We start from the raw sequence: 26,668 nt of genomic DNA on the forward strand, positions 1-26,668 counted from the left end.
CGAATCGCTGCTCCCTCTGGGGCGACACCTTGGACACTTGGAGGCTGGGAGTAAGCAGCAGTCTCCAAAAGGTTCATCTGGGCTGTAGCCCGTGGCCTACCTGTATTCGAGGAGCTCTCGGGAGAGTGGCTGTGGACAGCCGTGAGCTGTAGGCTGAGTATCCCCACTTCAGTACCTGGGGTGGGATTACTGTAGTGGAAGTCTTTAATAACAAGAGATATGGAAGTAAACAGAAGATACGTTGAGCTCCCAGGTTATTTCTTTCAACTCAAAGATGCTGGGTTACCAGATTCAGACCAGGGAGGACTTTTTGGTGGTGGAAGTCACCTGAGAGCCTGGCCCTCAGCAGCGTGGCAGACGGATGCCATGCGTGGTAGAAGGGGAAATATCCCTCCCTGGTTACGGCTTTTGTGACCCTCACAAGCAAACATTCACGCTTTGTCTCCAGCAAGTGGAAGAAAACATTTTGTTGTGGTAATGCACGTTATTTTTCCCCGTGAGGGCTATAACGGATTTGCTCTGCAAGCAGCTTTCCTTCCTGGTCCTGAGGAGCAAGGTGCAAAACTTTGCAGCAAATTTTATTCCCTCAAGCCTTGAGTAAGATTTGTAGACTGCGGTTTTGCCGTGTTGTATGTTATCTTTGGCAGCGATATGAATGTTTTCTGTTTTGGGAAGCACAGGCTGTGTTTGTATTTAAATCTCTTTTCCTCTGACCTCTGTGGAGTGTGAGCCCTCCTTCCTACAGAGGTACTGTCCTGGAGGGCTCTGTGAATTTACTGTGTCACTTTTAAAGAACTGTGGGAATAACAGTGTGGTCCTGCTCTTCGGAAACTTTTTTTTAATCAGAAGATCTCAAAATGCTTTTAAAGGAAAGCAGGTGAGCAATGGTTGAATGCTGCAGGTAAGAGAATGAGGTGGGGAAGTGATTGATCTCGCGTGAACCAGCAGGTGAACAGGAGGGTAGAGCCGAGCACTCGGGAGCTCCCCGGGCCGGGCTGAGGCTCTGGGAGTCTGGAAGAGTTGTTTGGGGAATTGTTGGAGGAGACATTGAATCCCAGTCCTCCCTCCGCCTCTGCTGTCTGACCAGTGAGCTCTGCATTTGCAAGGAGCTCTGTAAGAGGAGCAAGATAGCCAAGATGTCTGACTTGTTTTTGCAAGGTTATTCTCGTAGCTGAGTCAGGCTAGGGTGCAAATTGGATGGGAATCGCCTATGGAAGGTTCCTAAGTGCTGTAAAAAATGATGTCCAAATAGGCTTAATAGCTATTAGCTCTTGATCCAAATCGGGGGAGGAAGATGATGAGGTCCTGAGCTTTTTCTGCAGATGTCCCTCCTTTAGCGCTCATTTTTGGAAGATAAAAATACCCTTTTTTTGTTCTTTGAGCATCCCAGTTTGTTTCTGGGAGAAGTGCTCCATTGTTTTTGTTCTGCTGTGGTTTCTTGGCAGCTGAAGACAAATTTTGCCGTTCTGACTCTCCCCTTCTCTCTCATTTTAGGTGTCTCTCTCCTGTTACCCGTAGCTGCTGGTTTTGGGGCTGCTCAGTCTGTTCCCAGCAGGAGCAGTTTGAAATCCATGTTGTTATTGCCAGTTTAAATGTTGCCCTTAGGTCTCTGAAGAGTGGAAAGGAGACCCTCCTGAACCTTATTTAATTTCATGCTCTTGCTGCTCAAGTGAGTCTTTGGCAAGGCTCTGTGTATCTGTGACAAGCTACACCTAAAAGTACACTACGACCCTATGGTTTCTATGGAAGCTGGGTGCAGGAGATTAGCTATTTCAGGAGCTGCTTTGGGCGCGCTTAGCATATTACCTGAATATTTTTACTAAAATGCAGAGCAGTGAGATGTTGCTAATTGTTTTGTTGTTGTTCAGTTTAGCAGAAACATTCAGATATTTACGTGACGTTGTTAAGCTCCAGAGTTAACAGCCTGCTGGTGTGATTGGAGTAGCTCATGCTCTTTGTCAAGCTGGGGGAAGGAAAACTGTTTCTGTCGAGAAAATCTGTGGAAATGTTGAGGCTTATGGACAGGTAATCTCCATGAAGTGCTTTGGATGTCCCTGTGAAACACTCTGTAGAAGGTACAGTTGTGATACTTGAGTATAACTACAGGGCTTTTCTGAGTCGTCAGAAGTAAAAGGCTAATGGAGCTAAATAATAATTTTCTGTTTATTTAGAAGCCTTGCTATTTTTTATACATAAATTTATATAATATTAAAAAAAATATATTTATAAATACATATAGTCATTCACAACTTAGAAGGTGCCTTCCTTACACTCCTCAGAGAAATATACTTATTGGTCAATTCCAGCTGAAAATGGGGGTGACATTAAGACTGGGCGTTCCCAAAACCTCTGTGCACTTAACAGTCAGCTTTCCTTCTGAAAAGAAAAGCTTTATTTCTTCCACAGCTGCCTTGGGCTGTCCCATGGTCGCTCTTGGCTCACTGGGCTGGAATCCTGCATAGTCATCGTCAGTCTTTGCCAATGCAGAGATCTCTAAAAAGCAGCCAGTAATGGGGATGATGTCTCTGTAAAGAATTTGAGATCTTTGCTTTCCCGAGTTAACTTTGAGAGATTCCTTTGGTGTAGGCCACGGACCTCTAAGGCTTCAGGGACCACAGGTTGGGCAGGAGTATTCTCATACTTGCTTCAATACATACTTGCGTTACCTAACTTCTATTTTTTCCCTTACAGAGGCAACCCTTAGCCTCCTTTTTCACCCAGTAGTAAAGCATGTGGCCGTCGTGGTAAAGGAGAGAAATCCCCAGTTTCCTTGTAGTAGGAGAAGCTGTGGTGACACAGTTGCACTCCTCTGACAGGTGGGACAGGATTTGGTGCAGCGTGGACAGCATATGGAGAGGAGTCTACCACAGAGTGCTTAATAACACATGGCAATTTAGAGAGGGCGTCTCCTCTGTGGACCACAAGCGTTAATCCGGCCTTGCCGTCTCCTCCAGCGTTCGTAAACATTATCATCTGCCGCGAACAGATGGCAGGACCAAAAGGGTTGCAAGTGGGATGACTTGTCCGTGGTCAAGACTTGTCCTTGGCATGTCTGTGGCTGAGCCGGGACTCGGAGTTGGGCGTCCCAGGTCCCTGTTTGCCGCGGCAAGGGGAAGAGCCGAGGGGGGTGCGTGGCTGGGAGGTGCTGGCCTTTCCCTTCATGTCAAGTCTTGCCCAGCTTAGCCGAGGAAGGACTCAGGTGCCCACGAGCTTGTCACTTCTTGCCAACTATTTTAATTGGTCTTAGGATAGGAAAAAAAAAATCCCTCTCCTTATGGAGCTTGCTGTGAATGCAGCTCCCTCGGACTGATTTATACAGCCTGCCCTTGCCATGGGAAAGCTTAGCTGCCGCAGGAGCTGCCTTCCCTGAGTCAAAGCAGGACCTGCAGGGAGACGTGTGTGGTTGCCATCAGCTTGCCCGTGACAGGGACCCTGATCGCTGAGGTTGCTTCGGTTTGTAATTAATTTTAAACAAAAGCTTCAGAACTTGCAAAATCCTGGAGGCACTGTCGAGGATGATTTCACTTAGCCTGTTTTCACCGAGACTTCAGCACCGCTGCCCTCTTGGCAAGAGCAGGTTTTTGGCTACACCTGGGGCACGCACTTGCTTTGCGGTTGTGTGTGCCAGACCCACGGAGGAAAAATAGCTTCTGTAGTGGCAGGTGTTACGTTCTGCTGCACGCCTGTTCGCTTCGGGTTGTTAAATGCCTGGGAGAAGCTGGCATTGAAAGCCGAGTTGGAGCAGCGATGTGCCTCCCTTCACTAGCGGTTGTATTTGGGGCCATTCCTTCACCGGGCAGGTTGTGGTAGCTGGTGCAGGGAAGCGAGAGGTGGGGTTGGCACTTGAGGAGCAGCGTGGGAGGTGGTGGAGCAGAAGTGCTTCATGTTGTCTCAGGTGTGCGGCTGCTCAGCTGCATCCGTTCGGGGGAAGCCGGACTCTCTGATCAGCTATGTCTTGCAATGCTGCAAGGATGACGGTTGGGTCCCCTCAGGCCATCCCCAAATTAGTAGGAAAAGGTCAGGAGAAGTTCTGGAGAAGGTGAAGACTTTACACTGGAAACAGCTTGTGCAAAACGTAGGTATGACTTTCTGAGTTTTGAATCTCTTGTGTTTGCAAAGACGGACTTGTCGTATTTGATCATTACAGCTTTTTAATGCTTTTGAACCGGAACAAAAATACATCAGAGAGATTTCTTGAGTCTTGGGTGTCATGATCACTAAGCAGGCATCCCTCGCTCGTGAAACTTGCGTGCTGCGCTGAGGGAAGCATCGTTGGCCCTGTACTACAGGTTGGGAAACTGAGGCAGGACAGCAGTGACTTACCTAAGATGCTACAATGAGCTGGTTGCAAAAGCCCACGTCCTCTGTGGCTCCGAGGGTGAAGCAGGGCGTTATTGCGTTGCATGAAATCTGAACTCGGGTATCCCTTTGCAGAGCTCTGTTCTCCCGCAGCACTGGCTACAAACCGTGTTTCTGCCACGAACCAGGCCGTGAGCACTGCAGCAAGGTCTTTGTTTTGGGACTAGCAGCATCTTCAGACTGTTCTGAAGAGCGTTGTGGTCTGCAAAAACACGTTTTAGGAAATAGCTAATGGGGGATCTTGCAGGAATAACCTTAGATTAAATTTTAAAGGTTTTTTTACTGGCTCCGGGCCTTTGTTTCCCTGTCAATACGCACTGCTGTCTGTTATCCGAGATTGTCATAGCTGATACTGAGAGAGAACCAGAGCCCTTGACAGTGCCTCTCTGCAAGCCAGCTTTCGCTGAGCGCACCTCCACGGGTTGCTGCGGAGCCTTTGATCTAACCATCCTGCTGAGGAGCAACCTGTCGTTTCCCATACCATCGTTCAAATTTCCCATTGGCTACGTACTGGGAAGGGAGTGAGGACAGATTTGTTTTGCTTTTTCCAAGATCGAAATGGGGGAAGAATGTTCTTTTTCCCAGGCTAAAATTGGTGGCAGCATGGTGAACGTTTGCCTCAGTTTTCCAATGAGTTGTAAAGGAGATGAATTGTCCTGCAGAGCAGTGTGCGCTCCGGTCACCATTGGGACTTCGTTATAGAGGAGATGCCATCAGCTGGCTTAAAAGCGGAGGTCTGGGCTAGTGGTGGCCATGCTGGAGAAGGGTCCTGGAGAGCGGGGAAGGCTGTGCTGGTGCTGGGTGCTGTGGTCAGAGCAGAGCGCTGAGAGCGAGCAGAGCCTCGGAGAAGTAAGCGCTTTTCTGGAGTCAGTCTGCGACGGGTGTTTTGCTTTGGGATGTGACGTCTCCGTGTGTCAGTTGGCCAGAAGCGAATTCCCACCGCGAGCCAGAGGATTCCTGGGCTCTACATCTTGACAGCGATGAAGCAGGAACACGGCACCCCTCTGTAGCTGGAAGAGGATTTTAATAGCTTGCCAGTATTGCCATCACAAACACCATCTTTGGTGTTTGTGCGAGAGAGAAAAAGAAATCAGGAACTGTTGTTGTGGTTCGGTTGATGTCTAATAATAGAAAAATGTTTTATGTTGAAAATATTTATTTGCTTTGTATGGTAAGAAGAGATTGGGGCTGAAAGCCTGTGTCCGCAGGAGCTATATTCACTTAGAAAAACTCGGAAGTATGTATCGGCAATCCAAGAGGTTCCTTTTCCTAGTTGGGTGATCGACTTGGAGACAGACGTTTGATTAAGCTCTCCTCGGACTCGGGAAGCCGGGCTGTCCGTCTTGTAACTCGCGTCAATAATGGTGCAGCGTTTTTGCGCCTGGAAGCTTTGCAGTTGTACGTGGAGGCTCGTGGTGCTTTTTGAAATTACTTTTTAGCCACATGCGCTTTTCATCGGTGCGTGCTGGTAAATTAATTCGGTTTCTTTTTCAGGGGGTTATAAGCTGTTTGCTTTGAAAGCATGGCAAAGAGGATCTCCCTTTTTGGTCGTTAAGTTAACGGAGCAGTCAGTGTGTTGGAGGTCTGCAGCTGCAGGAGGAGGGAATTCATTTAAAGGGAGGGTCTGGTTTGTTTTTTTTTTTTCCCCTTCTCCTTTCTCCAAGCCCAATTCAGATGATGATTTTTTTGCAGGAGCATGGCAGAAGTTCAGGCCATTTATTCTTCAGTTTATTTTTTGTGTCGTGAGAAGCCCCTCTGCACATTTGGTTTCTTTAAATAGTGACTTGACATCTCTCTCTTCTTGTATCGGCTTTTTTAAGCACGACCACTTTGTCTTCTTTCAAAATATGACCATAAAACTGCACTTTGGCAGGCTGCTCAGACGTCGGACCTGGGATTAGTTGACTGTGATGTTTCATCATGGCAGCTATGAATCCATAATCTGATCACTCCTGGCCTTTGGAAGAAGAGCGAGTCTATTAAAACTCACAGAGAGGCCCATCTCTGCAAGGTGCACAGCCCTGCCGTGCTCACGGAGTCATGACGCTGAAGGGCTGTTTTGGAAATCCAGCTAAGAGACTGGTTCTGTACTGGAGCCTCTCAGGGCTGTTGCAGTGAAGTGATAGATAGCTTTTTTTTTTTCCCCCCGCCAGGATCACTCGCCTCTAACAGGCTGAGCTGTCAGAAGAGCATGTTTTATAAGCATTTCAAACAAGTATTTTTTTTTTAAGCTGGCAGTGTTGCTAGTGTACCCTTAGGATTTATTTACATTTGGCTGACCGATATTATCTGTACTATGCAGCATGTAGGAACCTCAGCCCTGGCCTGCTACCCAGCAGTGGGCTGGCGCTGCACAAATACTAAACACAGGGATGGATCCTGCTTCAAAGAACTTAAAATCTTGGTCTTGGAAAGCATGGCTCCGGCTGGTGGGAGAAACCCCAGATGATGTGGGTTAGTCTGGTGAGCAGCCGTTTTAGCCCACCAGCGGCTCAGCCGCGGCGATTGCGTTGCTGAATTTTTGCTTTGTGACGATGTTGCTTCTGTGTTGGCCCATCGACACTTTCTAAGAGCAGAGCTCCCTGCTAGACTCCCACTCTGCTGCTCCAGGCTTTCAGCCCGTGGCTGGAATTTTTATTTTGTTTTGGTTTCTGCTGCCAGTAGGAAGAGACTTGGAAGAAGCTTGAGCCTTTTGCGTTGAACTACTTGCCTTTCACCAGGTTATACAGCTAGCTGAAAAGCCAAAGTTACAGATTGCAAATCAAGTGTTTTCTTTCCCCAAGAGCAGACGCATCCACTTGTAGACCTGGGGTGGTGCAGGAGGGACAGAGCATCTCCATGCAGACCCGAAGGTGGCTGCCCGCGGAGGATGCTCAGTACCACCTAGTGCTAACAGGGAGAGAAGGCACATAGCTCTCGTAGCCCACTTATGAGTCTGTCTGGATATGGGCACTATGAGATAATCTCCTGGAGGAGACTGGAAAGGTATCCTGCTCGGTTGGTGGTGTTACAAGTGCTCTCCCAGCACAGCGAATTTTCAGGAGAGGAGGTGTTTGAAGTCTCCCCGATACTAAAGAAATAAGTGTTTCTTGACTTGAAGTCCTACCTGCTAAGGCTGTGTCTGCACAATCCTTGGAAAACAGGTTCAAGCCCAGCCTCAGGACTAGATCACCTGCCAGCCACCTTACAGCCTGCCGAGGGGCCACCACTGCTTGAGCTTTCTGACCTCCTGGAGCAGGAAGAGCCTAGGCTACCTGTGGTGCTAGTGCAGGTCGCAGCTTCTTGGTGCCTGTCTCCTGCGTGCATCAGGCATGTGGGGGGCAAAGCATGCTGCGGCCCAGCTGGTTTCAGGAGCTCTCATTTTTGCAAGCACAGTGTGGATGCTTTGGTCCTGCATGTGGGTTGGTTACAGCCAGCCGTGTGGGTGGAAAACAGGTGAGGGAGGGAGGCTGGCATGGTTACGCTCCCGGCACTGCAAGGGGAGGAACAGGCTCATCATTGGAGGCTTACTTGGTCGGTCCCTTTGTCCACAGTATCTGTCCTCTCCCTGGGGATAAGACGCAAGCTGCTAGTAGACAGAATCATTGCAATAAAAAGCTAGATTCAAATTCTGAGACTTATATTTTGTCATCCTGAAGATGCTGAAATCTTGCGGAGACCATTCTTGTGGGACAACTTATGTCTTTAACGCTGACATTGTTTTACCTTTGATACAATCGTTCTGATTTTATGTGATCTGATGTTACCAGACTCGCTTCTCTCTATCCAGCAGAGATGGCAGCGGCAGGTGTGAATTGCACATCACTTATTTGAGTAGTTGCTAACATATAAACAGGTTCTAGCACTGTGGTCATGTGGAAACTATTTAGAAGTAACTGTGCTTTGCTCTCCTGCTTGTTTGTAGGGTGTGATCTGAAGGGTTTACAGGGTGCAGGTGTGCTCCCCAGAGGTGGACGGGACAGTCGTTATCCAGGAACTCTGCTTTTTCTTTTGGAGCAGAGGGGAGAGAGAGAGTGAAGGGTGCAAGCGCTAAGCACTTGCAGAAGAGCCATGGAGGCATGTTTGGGGTGTAACTGGTGCAAGCTCATTTAATTTAGTAAGTGCTGACGCAGATACTGAAGATGGGACAGTAAATGTTGGCACTTAGCTATTCCCTTGCTCCGCGAAGGCATGTGTGAAAGGCGAGCGGCCTCTTACGAAACTCTGCCAATGCGTTTGTCAGGGGTAAGGCTGGGGTGCAGAGGGTTGGCTGCGAGGAGCAGAGAAGTTGTGTGTGTTGGACGCAGCAGGTCTTCGATGCCGCTGAGGAGCGTCACTGCGCTCCGTCCCTCCGGCTCTTGAAGGTGGAAGCTGGCTTGGAGGGTTGTTTTCCATCCCTTGGCGAGGTGTAACTGTGCAGAGGCTTTCCCCGGTGAGGGGTACCCCTCTCCATCACCCTAATTCCTTTCCCTGTCGTGGCTCTTGTTTCCTGAAACCCAGTAGGGTGTGTGTGACTTTTTCAAGGTGTTCAAGGGCTTTGGTAAACAGGGAGTAACAAGAAGTGTGGCGTGCACTGGTATTGGCGTGACATAGGCTTCGTCTCTGCAGTTAGACGCCTCCTGTTTGCTGCTGGTTGGACCTCAAGGCATCCCCGATCGCTGCATCATTTAAACTGAAGCTGATGAGTTTAGTTTTGGTCTTGCCACTTCAGATCTGAAAATCCAGTCATTGTCTGCCTGTGGTGTTGGCTCAGGGAAATGCTGTGGCTGCCGGAAATACTGGGACAGTAACTCCCCAGGAGGGAGTTCTCCAGTCCCCTGAGAGTCCACCATGTCCCTGTGCTGCCTGCCGTGGCTCCCCGGAGCAGCCTGGCCGGCCGGCTGCGGGGTCTCGGACCAGGCTGACGGATGGGAGAGGGACAGCAGCACGACCCTGTGAGCGGATGTAAGACAGGCTACCGCAAAGAGCACGGCATGAGGAACCGGCTGCCTGGAACCTGCCAAGGCTTGGAGGCACCTTCCAGCTAACCATGCAGTGAGGATGAGCCCTGTCCCCCCCGGGCCTTCCTTCGAGCTCTCCTGCCACTCAGGGTGGCTGCAACCAAAATGCCTGATCGAATGCTGCAGTCGTCATCTGTGCTTGGCACTTTGCTCTTGCCTCTTTCTGCTTCAATTCGACAGCGGAGGGTGACCTTGAGAAGGATTTGGCCTGTCACTGAAAAGACCATTAGCAGCATCTGGGCTGTCAGATCCATCAAATGCAGGAAATGGTTCTGCCCGAGCAGGAGCAGCCCTGGAAGCGAGGCAGCCTTTGCAGTTAACCGCGCAAACACGGTCACATCTGATGCGGAAAGCCGCAGGGCACGTCAGGGGCCGAGCCGGAGCCGCGCCGACGGGTGTTTATGTGCGAGGCAGCTGCCCTCACCTTATTTGGGGGCCAGCACTTTCCTAGCTCCTGATGGCAGCTCTTAAATTAAATGCACGTTGTTGGAAAGCTCTTTTGCTGCCTAGCGAGCTTTCCATCCTTTCCCTGCATCCCTGCTCTTTCCATCCCCGTGCTGGTCTGGTGTAGGCAGTGAAGCGTTTTTTTCTCTCTCTGGATGCTCTGAGTAGCATCCTCAGCAGGCAGCATGCTGAGAGGGAGGCAGAGAAGAAGAGCATTTCTGTGACGAGAGCCGCAGCTTAACGAGGAGATTGCATCGTGGGCAGTGCCTGTCGCCGGCAGAGCACCTCCCCGAGGGTCCCTCGAGGCTTGGGGGGTTATTCCCCGTCTGCGGGCAGCTCTGTGCGTGACCTCGGGTAATATTTCTGCAGTATTCAGTGCCTTGATTTCTCATCGTTACGCAGCAAGGGGTTGTCCTCCTTTGTCTCCTGCCTCAAGAGCTGCGGCTGGAAAATGCTCAAGATCTCGGCAGTAACGTTAAAAGAAAGCAAGCAACTGTTGGGAAGGGAGCAGGTAAAAATCTATCGTGGGGCAAGCGAGGGATCGGACAGTAGATTTTTGGGGGCAGGGAGAACAGTGGGGGTCCCGGAGCCAGGGAGCGGGGTGTGTAGTTTTATTTGCCGTGCTAGGCGATACGCAGGGAGGGACTCGGCTGCGGCGCGTCCTCCCCCTTCTCCTTGGCACGCGCGCTGGCAGCAGCCCCAGCATCCCTCCCCTCCGTGCCGTGAGCCGCCAACAGCAGCCCAAGCGCTCATGGAGCTCATTAACGTGGAGGGGGTGGAGATACCTCTTCCCACGCTGGCCTTGTGGGTGAGGAAGACCTCTCCCCGCCGCAGGGGCTGGCTCGCCGAGCCCCTCCGCGATGGCTTTGTTTTGCAGACCGCCTTGAAAACCCCGAGCGGTACCTCCGCAGTTCACCCAGCGCTGCAGGCTGCGGCCGTGATGCTGATTCTGCATTGGGCTGTCTGAGGATCTTAGGAGGTAGTCTAAATCTGTATGGTGAAAGCAGGGGGGTTGGTTGAAATATGCACCGTCTCGGACAGCTGGATAGTACCCTGTCCAAGCCTAACCATTTAATTGGAATCATAAATCCTGCAATGGGCCAATAATAAATGGCTTTATTAAAACCACAGGGTACTGGTTCCCCTCCCTTCCTCTCCGCTTGCTGGGTTTCTGGGGAGTCCTAGCACACACAATCCTTCTAGGAATCGGCTCCTTCCCAGCTGCAGAGATCGGAAGAATTTGGTTTCCTTACCGAAATAAGGCTTTTGCAGTCAGACTGCCTGACTGTCGGTTGTTATTCCTCCAGAAACTTTTTAATCCAGGGACCAATTTCAGCCAAATTTGACAGAAGAGCATAGGTCTCAAAGATAACGTCCTGCAGGCTTTAAGAATGCTGAAAGAGGGAAATCCAAATAACTTCCTGCCTATGAGGAGAGGCAACAGCAACTGTGAGCTCAAATATTGCCTATCTGGGCGCGAGTGGGTTGGATAACACACTTCTGCCTGCTGGGGAATTGGAGTTTGTGTCACTGCGAACCAACCAAAATATGTTTTGCTTCTTGCCTTGATGGTGTTTAGGAGATCCCAGAGGGAGCTCAAGGTCCTGGGAGAAGGAAGAGAGGGTCCAGGCCTGTCTGTGGGGGGAAATTGTGGGGGATAGAGGGGAGTGTAGGGGATGTAGGTCACAAATCTATACGAGACTGGGCTTCAGTTGTGTGGCTGCTTGTGGACGTTTGCGTTTCTCTTGGACGGCCTAAAACTACAGAGGTGAAATGGGCTGGGCTGGGTGTTGGTTTTCAGACATGGATTTAGTAATGCGCCTCACAAAAATCTCCCTTTAAGCAAATGATCCAAATCTTGAACACTGGGAAAGAGGAGTGGCTGCAGGGATGCTGCCAGGCAGGGTATAACGTGCTGTGATGTTCCTACAGTGCACGAACTGTGGCCTTCCTGGCCCTTTTTCTGTTATTGGGACATAGTTTATTTCCTACCTTGTAAATAGTGCTAGGCAATGAACTACTCTTTGGTCTGAGCCCAGGTGTTATAGATCCCACGCAAGTCCTGGGGCCATGTGTTTCCTTTTGGCCAGTTCTGGGTGGCTCTCTGTTTTACTGAGACTGTGAAGAACTTCAAAGCCTTTAGAGATGCCCAGTTCCCTCCATCAGCTCGGAGCAGGGACTTTCAGTGCAATATAGGACAGCTGAATATGGCCTTTTTTGTTACAGGAGCACCGCAGGGCACTGAACCGAATAAAAAATCCACTGCAAAGAATTCATAGGCTTGGAGACGGCCCAAATCTTTGATTTCAGTAGGAATCTCTTTGTCTACCCCTCTGTATTTTACCTGGCATTTGAGCACTGTGCTTGCATGGTGGGCAGTGGGAAGGTGCTGTGATTGGCACTTCGCAGAGCAGAAGTTGATACAGACGCACAAAGTTGCAGCAGTACGTCTAGGCGTGCTTCCCTGGACTTGTTTGCAGCTGCAGAGATACTTCTGAAGGATGGAAGCATCCCCTGTAGAGGGTTCAGGCTGCAACTGCAGCATCCCGGGAATTTAAGGTATAGCAGGGGACAGAGGGCAAAGAAATGCTGGATGGGAAGGAACCGCTGTAAGGTCAAAAATAGAGACATAAAGCCCTGGGAAAGAGAGAGCCCTTGTGAATAGCAGAAGCAGATCCCGAGTCTTGGTGAAAAAGATTCAGTTGGAAAGCAATGAGGGATGCCAGCACAAGGCAGGAGGAATACGCTTCCAACGCTACGGAGTGACCAGCCAGGGCAGCTGAAGGCTGTGGATGGGGAGGCGCTGTGCTGTGGAGCTTGGGGCTGGGCCCACCCGGAGCATCAAGCCATCCGGAAAAGAGCAGCAAAGCCAACAGCATTCTGGAAAAATCTGCTCTCTGAACCTTTTTCTGGGGAGCTAAGTACTTATAACTTGGCTCAAAAAGCGCTGGGTGCTGGAAACGTGATAACCATATACAACCGTTGGTATGAAAAACAGCACGGAGAAGGATGCCTTGTTTAGTAATGCAAGGCGATAACTGTGGTTCAGCACTGCAGCCTTTAGGTGCCTTATGCAGAGCTGAGAGCAGCTTACTCTAACATAAATATTCTTGGGATATGTGAGGATATGTGAGCTTGTCTGGTCGTAGAGCTTGGCCAGTTTGAGCCTCTAGTAGAGATGATTTATCAGCACCCCATTTCCGAAAGAGCTAGGGTGCGATGCTGTGCGCCCCTCTGCTTTTAATGGCCTTTCTCATTACAGCTGCAGGTTGCTGTATCACACAAGGCTGCGTTTTCTCCCTTCGCTTTCTGCCATCACTGCTTTTCCCCTTTTTTTCCTTTTTAGCTGGGGATCTGTTCCTTTTTTTGTAAGCCTGAAGAATTATTTTCCTTATCTCCTTCTGTATTTAGGACTCTGGAGGAGGAAGTGACTCAGCCTTTCCTCTTCTGCTGTTTGCACAGTCATCCCTCGCCGGATTTGCTGAGGTTTTGGTTGTGCACCTCCAACTACTACCGCTTCATTCAGCAGCAGCCTGTCTGCCTTGTCACCGTGCGTCATGGGGTGGAAAGGCATGGTGGGGGAGGACAGTCTACAGGCAGGAGCAGTCACGTGCGAAGAACGTAGTAACATGGTGCTTTGCTTGGCATTCCTCAGCCAGAAGAATCATGTTGTCCTTTTAGAAAAGGGTTGAATTTCCTACAGCTTAGGAGCAAGTAGCTCCTGGAAAGGATACAGGTAGCCTAGTTGTGCTAAAGGAGATGGAGCAGAAAGGCATGGAGTCACCAGGGAGGGAGTGCCACGGTGACGGTAGACACTCTGTCAGCACCCCTGAAGGATGTCATGCTCCCTTGGGCACCTATGGGAAAGGTCTCAAGGATGATGGATGGATGGTGACACTCCACGGAACCGTGGAGGACTGCTGCTAGCTTGCCTCTTGCGGCAGAGTTGACCTGATGGCTAAATGCTGAGGAGGAAGCATCGCTTGCTCTCTGCAGGACTTTCAGAAACTGCTGCTCAGTAGGAGAGTCACCAAATCATCTACCACTTTAAATGATAGCAGGCATCTGGCTTGACAGTGCTAAGAGTGGAGTCTGAGTGGTAATTTGAAGGGTTTCCCAAACCTTTACTAGAACGACAATAAGTCCAGATGCTCACTGCATGCAGCCTTATTGAAGCTAATGTGCTGTGAGCAATACTTCTCGGAGGGTCAGCAAACTTGAGCTTTTTTGTTGTATATTAACACCTGATTAGGTACCAAGTGTTGTAGTTATTAATACAGATCTTCATCATGACCCCACTGTGCGAAGTGCTACGCAAAAACATGACCTCAGAAGTGAGTGAAGCTAAGGGAAAGTGAGAGGAACTGAAAAGCCAGGCCTCTTCACATGATGGGCAGTGGTCTCGTATCACGAGATCAGTGCTAGCTCTGAACAGCTTGGTGATAACATCACGCTTGCTCAGCAGGGCTAGGCCAAATTCTGGAGCGCACTAATACGGTACCTCCAAGTGCGTAGGGGCATCATCGCATTGAACTGCTGGTGCTGCTGTGCCTCTGTGCTGTGCAGTGGTGCTACCTCCCACTTTCTGTTTGCTGGTGGTGGGAGTATGCACATTCAGCTCCTGGGAGACTGGGCCTTAACTAGCCCGAGATCTTGCAGTAAGAACAAAAAAGCCAGGATTTTCAAGTTACATCTGATCTTTATAGGGATCTCTTTTGAATCAGACCTGCCTAGTTTGGTCAGAGCCAACACCAGGTATTTCTGGAGAAGGTGCGGTAAAAACAAACACTGAGAATTTCCATATATTTTTACAAGAAATCCCAGAAAATGAAACTTATTACTGCTTAAAACATCCAGGTCAAATCACATTCCTTCTGCTTCCTCAAGTTTCTCGGCCCTTCCCTTGGCCAGCCAGCGGCAGCAGGTTGGAGCTTGGCTGCCCGGAGACATTGTGTTGTCTTTTTGGTCCGGTTCTGGCCACTGGAGTAAACTGTGAGACCCTATAGTCATTAAAGTTTTATTGGAAGTGCTTTAGACTTGCCTGGTGTTAACGTGACGGCTGATATGGTGAAAAAAACCTCTTGTAATTGAAGTGTCATGGAAATTTAGCAGTGAAGGTAAATATCTCCGTGGAGGTGGTAAGGTGCGCTGAGAAGTCTGAAGCTGGTAATCAACTGGGAACATTTTCATAACCCTACTTGTGTTTTGCTTGCTGCTGTTCAGAGTAGATTTTTTTCTTCTTTTAAGCAGTCCAACCAAATCATGAACCTGTCAGAGGCTATTAGTTGGCCAGTTTATAGTTGTTGTAAAGCATAACTGTTTGGCATTTGTGGTGGTGTGAATCTCAGATTTGTCTTAATTGGATGTCAAGAGGCAGATTTGTTAGTGAGTCCTCTGCTCCATCCCTTAATGTTTCAGACCTTTTATGTGTTGTCTACAAGTATTATGCTCAGTGTAATAGGAAATGCCAGCCGGTAAAGCCTTTCTCTCTTTCTTTCCACAGACTAATAACTCCGGCTAAAATTTCCCACTTATTTACTTAATTCTGTTGTTTTATCCACTTCACACTACACACATCCATCCTGCTTCCAGCTCTTCTTTTATCGGCTTCCACGCCGTCAGGCAATATGAATGAAAAGCCATAGCCTTATCCTCTTGGTGCTTAATCTAAACCCAGCACGTATTAGGTCTCTTCTGAGTATCTATATCTATTGATTAAAACATTAGGAGGAATGTCAGCTGAGAAGCAATGTGTTTGATTAGCCAATTATTTTAGCAAAAAAAGCAGTGAACTTTGATTCAAAATACATAAGGAACTATAGCCAGTTGTTTCCCATGTGCCACAGGGAGGCCAGAGAACCGAACGACATAAGAGGCAGCCTGAAGAGAGGAGTCTGCAGGCTAAAGATGAACACGCTGCATGAGACCTTCTTTGTGTCCTAGTAATATGGAAGAACATTTGGGCATATTGAAGGAGAGGCTCTCTGGCATCTGCAGTTTTCTGGCCAGCAGACCATAGTGACCGCAGGAACTGAATGGTTGGGTAAAACAGACACGGCGCGTTTAAGTCTGTAGGATGCTCTTCTTATCTGAAACCTGAGCGCTGGGTTTAACTTGTAGCAATGCATCAGTGCAGTACTTAATATACTGAAGGACTTGATAGGTCAGTAGAGTATTTGGCAGCTGACTGTTGAGAAAAGCTGATCTCAACACACCTTGATTGAGGGATAGCCTTACAAGGAAGCCATGAAACTGCCCTAACAGCTGTGACTGCTAGAAGAGCTATTTGAATGGCCAGAGCCGTGGAGCTGTAGGGAGGATCCAGGCAGTGAAGAGAGAGGTTTGGATAGGCAGACATGCTGCTCCCTTTTGTAGGGCCTTTCCCAGGTGACCTGGATTTACCCCAGCTAATGGAGGTGGTGAAGTTAGGCGTATACTTCCCCTCTGCAGTCACTGGAGACAGAGAGATGTTGCAAGAGAGCAATTCAGTGCACGTAAGGTCTGGATCTGCACTGAAAGCAGGCTGTCAGGTACAGTGACCTGCCTGTTCCTGCCTCCCTGCTTGCGGAGCATCCAGGGAGAAGTATCCCAGGCGTGGAGCAGAGGGGTTTGCTGGCTGAGATCAGACTGGTATGCAGGAGGCTGTGATGTTTGACGGTGTCCTTGTGCCACCTTTGCTGCCTGTCCCTTGAATGAGATGGAGCCACCTCCATGCTCGGTCCCTGCTTGTGCAGCGCTGATGCAGCGAGGCCTGAGCAGTGCCTGGGAAGCATTGCCATCCGGCAAATGATTGCTGGTGTTGCAGCGTGGAGCTTACCTTCAGTCTGAGCTTCACCTGCTTGTTTCCTTTTCAGCCCGTAGGATGGGTGTGTTGTGTGCGTGCAGGGAGGAAAAACATGGTGCTCCTGTGCAGCTGGGTGCTACGGGCTGGGTGCGAGGCTTACCGGGTGAAGCAGCATGAGATGCAGGAATCTCTTGGTTTCACCGCTGCCACGTCTGCGGCGGCCTTCAGGGTGGGCAGTGGATGTCCATGCTGCCGGCTGTTGTTTCCCCGCTTGCTGACAGCGCTGCGGCATGCTGGCCAAAATCGCTTTTGGCTGTGCTGTAGCTGCTGCCTGACGTTGACCTATCTCCACTGTTATTTTGGAGCAGTCGCTCCAGAGTGACTGATGGCAAGGCTGGATTTAATGAGCTAAGAGAGAAGGCAAATTGCTACCTGTCTGCTTTCAGCTGCACAGCCTGGTTTTCTGTTGTGTTTCCAAGCCGATTTACCTCTGTGTACCAAAGTCATCTGTGATACAGCCGAGCCCGGGAGTCCCTCCTGTGCATCGCGGGCATCAGCTGTGTGGCTCAGCACCAGGAGGGGTTCTGCAGCCACTGCAGGGAAGCAAGAGGCTTCACAACAGTACCTCGGACCTTCAGTCTGTGTCTCCAGTGCCCTGAGACCCTTAAAACCAGTGAGTACCTGGACTTATTTTTATCTTCATCCACGTTCTTGTTTTCAACAGACCAGCGTCTGCAGTTTCACTTCCCTGCAAGAGTGGCCAGCTCTAGTCTTTGCTATGCCGGTGTTATGCAGTGATACAGGAAAGCAGCAAATACTGTTTCTGCCTGTTGGGTCATTGGCATAAGGCACTTTCTGCTGTTTGCACTTAGTTTCTGTTCTCTGCCCTGGCCCCAGCTGTGCGGAGGATGATATCGGGAAGAGCGATGGCAATATGCGTGTGGCGAGCATAAATGGTTCGACAAGGCGATAGAAAGTCAAGCTCTTGGCTCATGTCCTGCACTGGTTCATGTGAATGTTTATTCTGGATTTTGTGCCCATATAAACCCTGGGGAATAGCATTTTTTGCTCCTATAATAATAGCATCCGGCCCTTGTGGCACAAGCGAAGCTTCAGTATTTTTAGTGGATCCAAACTGTAAAACGTTTAGAGCCTGTTCCTGCAATAACATGTTCACTTCCTCAAGAGTCATTGGGGATTGGAGGTTTGGCCCCCGGTGCTGGGCTGCTATATTGGAGACAGATGATCGTCCTTGCCTGGTACAAACAGAGAGGAAGAAAGAACAGGAGGGGGTAGGACCAGCCCCAGCAAGCACATCCTCCTCTTTGGTCTGCCCTTCCTGTTTGCTTGGTCCCGTGTCAAACATCTGGATGTGACCCGTGTCAAAATTACCACTCTGGGACTGTAGCTGGGGCCTCTGTTGGCCACTTAGGTCACATCGAAGCTGCTGAGATGGACAGAAGTGATGTTAAACCGGCCCGGAAGAAATGGTCTGGTAACGTAAAGCCTCCGATTTCCTTTTTACAGGTCAAAGTATGTGCATACCCTTATAGTGTTCAGTGTGTGGGAGCATCCTCTTTGCTCCTTGCCTTCTGAACCAGAAGCACCAGCTTGCCATGACTGTAGCTGTCATGGCTGAGCTTCACATTGGCATGTGTTGCCTCTCCTAAAGGTCAGCCTTGCTGTTGTCTCACCTGCTGGTTTTCCTGACTTTTCCCAGCGGCAAATGGCCTGGAAGGTTTATTTTGATTTTTTTTTTTTTTGATTAAGCTAGAGATAAGGCCTAGCTTCAAAGTCAGATCGGGCTACTCAGGGCCTCGTCCAGTTGATTTTTGACGATGCGTTTGCAAGGATGGAGGCTGCACACCCTCTCAGGTCATCTGTCGTGGTGCTGAACCACTTTTGCAATGAAAAATTTTTCTTATATCCCATCAGTTTGCTGCACTGCAGCTAGTGCTCTTCAGAGCATGCGAGAAAAGGGACTGCCGTTCTCTGCTGCTGGAGAAAGCTTTGCGCTACAGTTTTCATTCTTGCCACTTGTGTGTTGCACTGTGCTGGCACAGATCGGCATGTCGCGTTTGGGTTTTTTGGCCTGTTGGGGCTATTGCCACTTTCTAGAAATGTAGTAGCGCTTTATATGCTTGTGTGCATTTGAGAAGGCTTATCACTAGCTGACCTAATTATTATAATCTGACTCCTCCCTAGATGGTGCAGGTTTCCCTGGCTCTTAGGAGGCTTCCCTGGCTTCTCCGAGCTACTGTTTGATTTCTCTTTTTTCTTTCTTTTAATAATAATGTTCATTCGCTCATGTTATTTAAGCCAGAAAATAAGATTTGTAGCAAGATACAGCGAAATACTTGTGAATTGCCTTCCCCTCTCCTGTTGGCCCTCCTGCTGCGATTTGGCTGCTTTGCTGCCTGCTGCCTTGCTGGGTTAGCCAGGGAGCCCAAAGCATGTTCTGCACACAGCCGGGCCATACAACATCCTCCACCTGCCTTAGTTGTGGAGGTATGGGTGGAAATAGCACATTATCAGTCTCTGCCCTCCTCGTGGATCCAGGGTTGTTCCCTGTTGCAGTTTTTCTCCTTTCTCCAAGACCCGTCTTGGTCATCTTCTCCCTTCTGCTGCCCTGACCTCAGTGCTGGGACTGGCTTGCGTCCCCTACCTGACTGCTTTCCCTTCCATAAGGGTTTATTTGGAGAGGAGAGGGGCAAAGCGGAGTGCTCTCCCTCTAGTTACACAAACAGAAGATCCTTCAGTGCAAAAATCCCTCTTCCAGTGCCTCGCCGAGGCGGTGGACAGGTCCCTTAGGTGCAGGTTGGTTACCTTTAAAGGTGCCAAATTCTTTTCCAGCAGGACAGGGATTTACAGCACAGTAATAGGATTTGACAGCTACTTTAAAATAAATAAATAAGTAAAACCAAGCCCAGACAAGGGAAGAAAAAACCCAACAAAACATTACATCTTGGGAGTGGGTTGTCCACTCATGAACTTCTTAGTCTCTTCGTGAAAACTAATGAAGTTGGGTATTGTCTCTGCACTGTCTCAAAGCCTCTGCAGAGCCCGTTTTGCAGAGCATAATCACACGTGGGTAATTATAACTCCCCGCCTCCTTGCTGCGGTAGGGCTTACCACTAAGCTCCCGTGCTAAACCACCTGCTGGGATCACGGGAGGCTGCTAGCAACGCAGGGACGTCCCAGCGGAGGGGTCAAGAGCCAGCAACTTGGCATCGCTCTCTTCAGTGCCTGTTTTTCCCCGTGTCCTGCAGGATATCCAGCTGAGCCCAGTTTGGTCTGAAAGGGGTCGAGGAGGCAGGAGAGGACATTGATAAAAGGGTAAAAGCAGATAGCAGAGGGGAGCTGCTGGCTCTTGGAGTGGTGGGGCTGTAGCAGCCTGTGCTTGATCGCTGTTGGGGTTTCTGTGGCCGTTGGTGTTATCCTGGATAAGGTCTGAAAGCTTCTGTGGAGTAAATATTTTCCAGTCGGGCAGAACAGCCCATGTAGGAGCTGTTAAGAAGCCAAAGCAAATACGTTCCTGGGAGCATAGAGCTGGAAAGAGGTGGATGACACTGAGGTGGATCTTGTGTCTCACGTTGTCCTTGGACTTAAGGCTGCTGCGTGCAATGCTTTGCTCTCTCTTTGGGAGGTGTGTCACACTTTACCCATTTTGCCCTTCTTTTATTTTCTTTTTTAAGAAAAAGTAACTTCTGTGACCCTTTGCTGAGGTTCCTGCAAATTTCTAACTGATAATCTATATTTAAAAATTGCAGCTATACTTTAAATTACTTGTTCCATTTGGGAGCACTGCTCCAAAAAGGTTCATTTTTACTGCTCCAACAGAGGATTTTTTTTTTTTTTCCTGGGGTCAATCAGAATAGTTTTCTTTTTAGCTTGGCTAAAACAGCAAAGGAAATAATGTCAAGTTAAAGATGTCTTATTTGGTCCAAACTGAAATATGGTGTTTTTGTGTATTCTTTGCCATTAGATGGAGACATGGAAATGTTATGTACATCACTGTGAAATAAAAGTAGAAATACTTTGTTAAAAATATCAAACCCTAAAATAAGTAGTAGTTCTTTCCAGCATTTTCTTCCCGGGGTTTTGGCTGAAATGGCTTGACCAAAACTATTTTAAATACACCAAGCCAACTCCAGGTTGCTGGCAAATAAGTGATAGAATTTTTATTTCTTTGGCTCTATGACATTAGTTTACTTGTGACTATTACAACATGACCATGAAAGGCTGTGTCTCTTCCCAGTGCTGACTTGCAGAGAAGGGGTTAAGCTAACTTAACATGTTCAGCTGTTTACTTCTGCACAAGTAGATTCAGTTCCTCAAGAGATTGCAGGCAAAGCAGGTAAGTGCATCTTGCCCCATGCTACGGGAAAGGACTGTGCAGCTTCAGAGAAGGTTGGGTCGTGCTAGCACAGCTGGCCATGGGTGCTTGCTCTGTACCCGTCCTCATTCTCGTTGTATTTGGAGGATGATTCAAAACTGGTGTTTAGGTCAGTGCTAGGTGTCCTCTCTATTTTCCGGTGTAGCAGGGAGTGGTCCTGGAAGGTGCCGGACCTCTTGTGCACGTTGCAGAGATGCTGCCCAAGTGCTGGAATCCAGAGTCCTTCCTCGCGCTGTGCTCAGTGTATAATGCACGCCACTGCGCAGGGACTGTTCATGGATAGTGGTGCTTCCGCAGACAGGTAATCCTAAGCAAATGCAGCCATTCTTCAGATTCACAGCGCTCCCAAGGAGGGAAAGAAAGCATATGTGGGAAAAGAAAGGAAACATAACTTCCCATTCAGCTGGAGGAACCTTAGGAGAACTTCTAGGGCTCGTCATTATCTCAGATGATTAAACAGTTGGGCTCCGGAAGGTGCCTTGAGCTCTGTGTATGTGTAGGGCATCGGGGGTAATGTTTAAACCCCCTCTGTCATGGGATGCTTTGGACTGCTGTGGAAGAATATGAGGGAAGGGTCACTTCAGAAAACACTTTGCTTTTTGTTTGCTGGCTTTGGAAGCCCTGAAAACTGTCTAATGGGTGAGGGGAAAGCCTGCAGTAAGCCATGGCAATTTGTGTGCCTTCCAACAGACCAGGCACTAAATCAATAAAACCATTCATGTAAGCATTAGTAATATTTTTACTGTAAAGTATCAAAGCGCCTACAATAACCAGGGGCTAGGTGCGGGTTTTATTTTCTTTGACCACTGATATTGTATAATTTGTTCTAGAAGTTCCTTTCCAAGGTTCTTGTTAAGCTCAGCTACTCAACTCATGGATTGTAAAGATCCCTCAAATGGTCTAATCTGACCCACCTAACATGAGCAATGGTGCTTCACCCAGTGACTTGGGCTGTGCTCAGAGCTGGTCTTTTGAATATACTCAACCACAGTCACTTCTGGCTGAACAAGGCTGTGTTTCACACTGGCAGCCTGTCTTCCTCCTTTTGAATGGTTTTGGAGATGATGAAATTACCATGTTTCTTGCTAGACGTTCCCATCATTATTTACCCTTCTCCCATTTCTACTTGTTGTTTTTTAGCTTCCTTTTCTGACTGTTGGGTAATGCTGTGCTTCCACCTGCTGCTCTCAAAGGCCCTTTAATGTAAGATATCGCCTGTGTATATAACATTACAATGTTCCTTGATTAATCAAGTTTCCTCTTGTGCTTTTTCTTTGAGAAGCGAAATAGTTTGAGCTGTCTGCTTGTCTCACTAAGGCTGAAGGTATGGGAACATCAGGCTCCCTGTCACAAAAGTTTCCGCTGCAGTTGCAAGCGATTCTCCCTTTTGCTGCAATTAAAATCACGTTCTCATTCTAATTAACTTCAGGGATGTTAATCCCTAGTGTAATTAGAGGTCGGCCAATGCAGTGAGGTTTGGAAGGGAACTTTCTCAGAGGGCGGTAGAGCTTTGCACAAGCTCTTTTGATCCCTGCTGCGGTGTTTGACGCACGGTGGAGGAAGGTGCAGCTGGTGAAGTCAGAGCAGCTCTGAGCCTTCTGCGTCCCCATGGCCTTGGACTTGTTCCCCTGCTCCGGAGGAGCCTGTGCAAGTAGGATCATCCCACAGTTGTGAGCCCTTGAGGCTCTGTGTTTACCGTGGGAACAAGATGTCTAGGGCAGTACAGGCTCTGAATTTTTCCCTGCCATCAGGGCTAGTCATATAGACTTGCCAGTGAAAGTTTTAAATAGCTGTTTCAAGGGACAGGGTGGTGTAATGCTAAATGCCAGCTTACTTCTTGTGGCACATCTTGCATTCTGTTTTGAGCTCTGTGCTACAGCAAAAACCAGTTCAAAACTAGTTCATGGATGTGTATCTGAAGTGTCCGCCTAACCGCGGGTCCCCCAGTCGCTCCGTGGGGAGCAATTGGTGGGCATGGCTGGTGGGTTTCATTGCTGTGGTGTCTCATTGGGTACCTCAGGGTGGACATGGGTCTCCTGAAAGATAGATCTTGTTCATCTTGGATGTCCTTGAGTGGTCCTGGGTCTTCCACTCCTCATCTGGTTCTGTAGGAACTGTGCCTCCTCTTGGGTCAGGAGGTAAACTTAACCAAAATAAGTATTTCTGGCACTATTCCTGAGCAGTCTGTAAGTGTTTGTGGAGAAACAGCTTAGTGCATTCTTGGCCTGGTTTTCCCGAGCTGCTGTACGTTTACCCAATGTGGTTACCCAGAGGCGTTCTAAAAATTAAGGCTAAACTTCTAATATTTAATTCTTACAGAAAACGTCTAAATCTGTAATACTTGCCCTACAGTAGCACCGTGAAGCCCCGAGACCTCCCCCTCCCATATAAGAAAGAAAAGCCAGGAATTTAGGAAGTTGTCACAGCGCTTGTTGCATGAGGGCATTTTCCAGGGCAGGAAACTGAGGCACCTTTCAGCTATGTACATCAGATACCCCAACCACAAGTGATCAGTGGCTCTCAGCAGCCATGCAAGAGAGGTAAATCCTTGAGTAGGAGGAGACCTAGAAGGGATAGGCAGTCTCACCCCTTGTATACAGAGGGTCTATAGAACAGTTGCTCCTTCTAAAAGATCATAAATTCCCTCTAGGCCTATTTATTGAATGTTACAGGGTAATATAAACAGGGTCTGTTTAGGTCTCTGAGATAAGCCTCTTTAAGTACACCTGTACATATGTAGCTTCAGCATAGTAAGTCAATAAGATGTTACACTTTTGTCTTTGTTTCAGGTGAGCATTTATCCTGCTGTGCCAGCTCAAATATTTGAGTATTGGTAGTTTTATCTATACTGTCAAAGCCTCTCAGCATGCGTGAGCTAAACAGTGGCACAAAGCAAAGGACCTACGTTGTTTCTGCCTCTGGGGGTTTTGAGAAGTTCCTGTCAAACTGCAGGCACTGATAGCGTTTCCCTGTATTGTGGGTAGAAGATATGGATCAAGCACACTGAAAATTGATATTCAGTTTTTAATTTGAATGAAGAGTTTGGCATAGAGTGCACATGTGCATGGCCATGCTGGGATCTACATCGAAGGAAGTGCTGGTTTGCAAGGAGGTCAGTTCATGGTATTTTGAGACTGAGCTCTTCTGCCTCCGATAAGAGATAAGTTCAAGGTTCTTGTCCTGACGCCTTCAGCTTAAAAAGCCTGAAGTCTAACATACTGAGCAGGGAGGCCAGCATGTTCAGGTTATCTTTTGGCGTTCTCCAGATAAGGCAGGTAAATGCTTTCCTGTCCTTGTTCTGAAGTGCACGCGTGCATCTTGGAGAGCACAAAGTGTACCTTCCACGTTGGTTTTCTGTGTCCATCACAGATGTCATCTGCGTTAAGCTGATCCCTGCATGTGGTTTAGCCTTTTCCCAAAACATTCCCTTTTCTAGTCAAGAGTTCAAGTTTACTTTGAGGTGATTTCTGCCTCAGTCTTTCAGACATAGTTTTGACATTGGTGAACAAACAACAGGGCAGTGCCAGGTCATGATGACAGTTGTGCCTGTTCATTGCTCACCGTGAAACTGTGTGTGAGTTTGAAGCCAAAAAGCTCTACCAGTTCGTATCTTCTGTCAAACTTCTCTTGGTAAACCCAAGTAGTGGAGACGAGCTCATGGCTATAGTTGTAGACCCCCTGCCCCCTTCGCTCCTTGTCGGCCTCTTTGCTTCTGACTCTCAGGTTTGGTAGTTCCAGCCCGTTGCTGGGGGACACCTGCAAGGGAATATGGGTCCATAGTCCAAGGGTAACTTCCTGGCAGGAAGTTACTGCCTCTAAACAGTAGACTTAATCTCCTATTTTTAGTTGTCAGTTTAGGAAGGGAGTCACTTACATAAACAGCACTGATTTACCATTTTTAGGAAGCTGTAATGCTGTTTGTCTGTCACTAGGTTTGAGGGATGTTGCTGGTTTTTGTCCAAGAGTTCTTGCTGATCTGGGGAGATACCACAGCCAGGCTGGCTGCTGCTTTCACGTGATCTTCTGCATAATCAGCACAGCTTTGCATGTCTGCCCGATCCAGGGATCCGTGGGGTTTTGTAGCAAGGATCTGCCAAAGTGGCAAAACTGCCACTGGCCAAAGTGGCAAAATCAGAGTTTTTAACAGAATTCATCAACCCTAAGTGGATCTGGGCTCTAGACAACCACAGACCTGGACTGTGGTGCTCTAATTCCTCACTACCACCACAGCCCCAGCAGGAACTCTGAAGCTAAGCAGGTGTATCTGAGAGCTACAGTTTGCTGAAGAGACTAATGTCAAGGATGCTTTGACATTAAGTCATGTTAAGCTGGTAAGGGTGGAGGTTCGTGTAACTGAACATTAGCTGTCTGTATCTGGGCCAGCTGTCTAGGCTATCATTACGACTGGCGGGAGTAAATAGACACTTCCAAAGCTCACTTGATCTCATGCTCATCTCTGAAATAGGTCAGCTGTATTGTGTCCTGGAATATCCTTCTCTCTGTGGGCTACCTGGCGCGTCTGTGTCTTCCCTAGCTGGGTGGGATGAGCCCATCCCAAGAGTGTATGCGACTCCAGCTGTGACTGTCACGTCCTGTTCTTTGTGTGAGGGTTGCAAGCCATAGCTGTGTTGCAGGCTGTTTCTGCCGAGGGCAGTGGTTTTGCAGCAGCTGTTGCAGCTTGCAGTGTGAAGGCTGAGCAGCTTGTCTGCTCGTTTGGAAGGTGATGCAGAGAGAAAGATGTGTGCTGCTATAGCCTGTTTTCCCCATTTCCAGGTTTTCCCACCTCTAATCTGTTTGCGTTCTCCTCCTGATGGACTCCATAAAATAGTGTGCAGCCTTGCTCTTCATCCTGCTCGGTAGTGAGCTCTGGCTGCCTGTGGCTCTTGCCCGGAGCCAGAGGTGGCAGAGGATGTACAAATCATTGCATAACACCTATTTTACAGATGACTTTGTAAAATGTTTCCTAACCGGTTAGCTGAAGTAATGACATTGGCATGTAAAATGCCCTAAAGCTGTTTGTCGTTTACATTTGCTTTATATTACCGAAAGCCTCTCTGTCCTTCTCCCATCCACCAGGGCTTACCCAGTTGAGCTGCCTCATTTACTTTTTATTAATCAAAACTGGCGATTCCTCCGGCGCTAAATGTATCTACTTGCAGCTTCTTTACCTCCTGGGATTCAGCAGACTGCTCCTTGTTCAGCTCTCCCTTGCTTGCTCCTTGTTGCGAGCTTCACTGCTGCAGGGTGGGGAGCGAGCAGGGCAGCCGCTGGCCTGGCACGTGTGTACAGGGTGGCCGGGCCACGGCAGGGCCAAATAGTCTTTCCGTGGGACCCCACGGTGCCTAACAGGCTCCTTCCGTCCTGTCCTGCTGGTGCAGAGCAGCACTTGTCTGACGGGGAGTGTGTAAGTCTGGAAATGATTGCACAAAAATGCACTTCAGGCCTCAAAAATGAGGCTGGTGGCAGGCCAATAACACATTAACATTCTTGTCTGAGGAGTTTCTTTGCTTGCTGTTTGTGAGGCTGGTTCGTTAAGGGACGCGTTATCCTGGTGAGTTGTTCTTAACTCCTTTCCATGGCTCATGACACAGCTGTGAAAAGCTGCAGGTAGATTTGAGAGCAGGTTTAAATACATTGTGCTCTATGGCCCGTGGACTCTGTCCACACCACTTGCTGTTCAGCCTACTTGTAGTTGGGGAAAAATGA

General features: G+C 48.6%; 1 protein-coding gene across 20 annotated transcripts in view; it reads left to right on the forward strand.

Moving 5' to 3' along the window:
• The window catches only part of LOC138060891 (CBP80/20-dependent translation initiation factor-like), a 212,696-nt gene that overhangs the window by 4,009 nt on the left and 182,019 nt on the right, over nucleotides 1-26,668 (forward strand). For 3 of the 20 annotated variants that reach the window (XM_068925316.1, XM_068925325.1, XM_068925318.1), the window contains exon 1: nucleotides 10,202-10,293. The exons of 8 other annotated variants lie outside the window; for them this stretch is intronic. In XM_068925316.1, coding sequence (XP_068781417.1) covers nucleotides 10,234-10,293 — 60 coding nt within the window. In that variant the 5' untranslated portion in view covers nucleotides 10,202-10,233. Of the gene's footprint in view, nucleotides 1-10,181; nucleotides 10,294-17,144; nucleotides 17,240-19,749; nucleotides 19,903-26,668 lie in introns of those variants that run through there. 9 more of the 20 variants (XM_068925323.1, XM_068925328.1, XM_068925315.1 and 6 more) reach the window with 8 other exon arrangements.

This window comes from Struthio camelus, chromosome W (genome assembly GCF_040807025.1).
Source record: "Struthio camelus isolate bStrCam1 chromosome W, bStrCam1.hap1, whole genome shotgun sequence".
NCBI classification, from domain to species: Eukaryota; Metazoa; Chordata; class Aves; order Struthioniformes; family Struthionidae; genus Struthio; species Struthio camelus.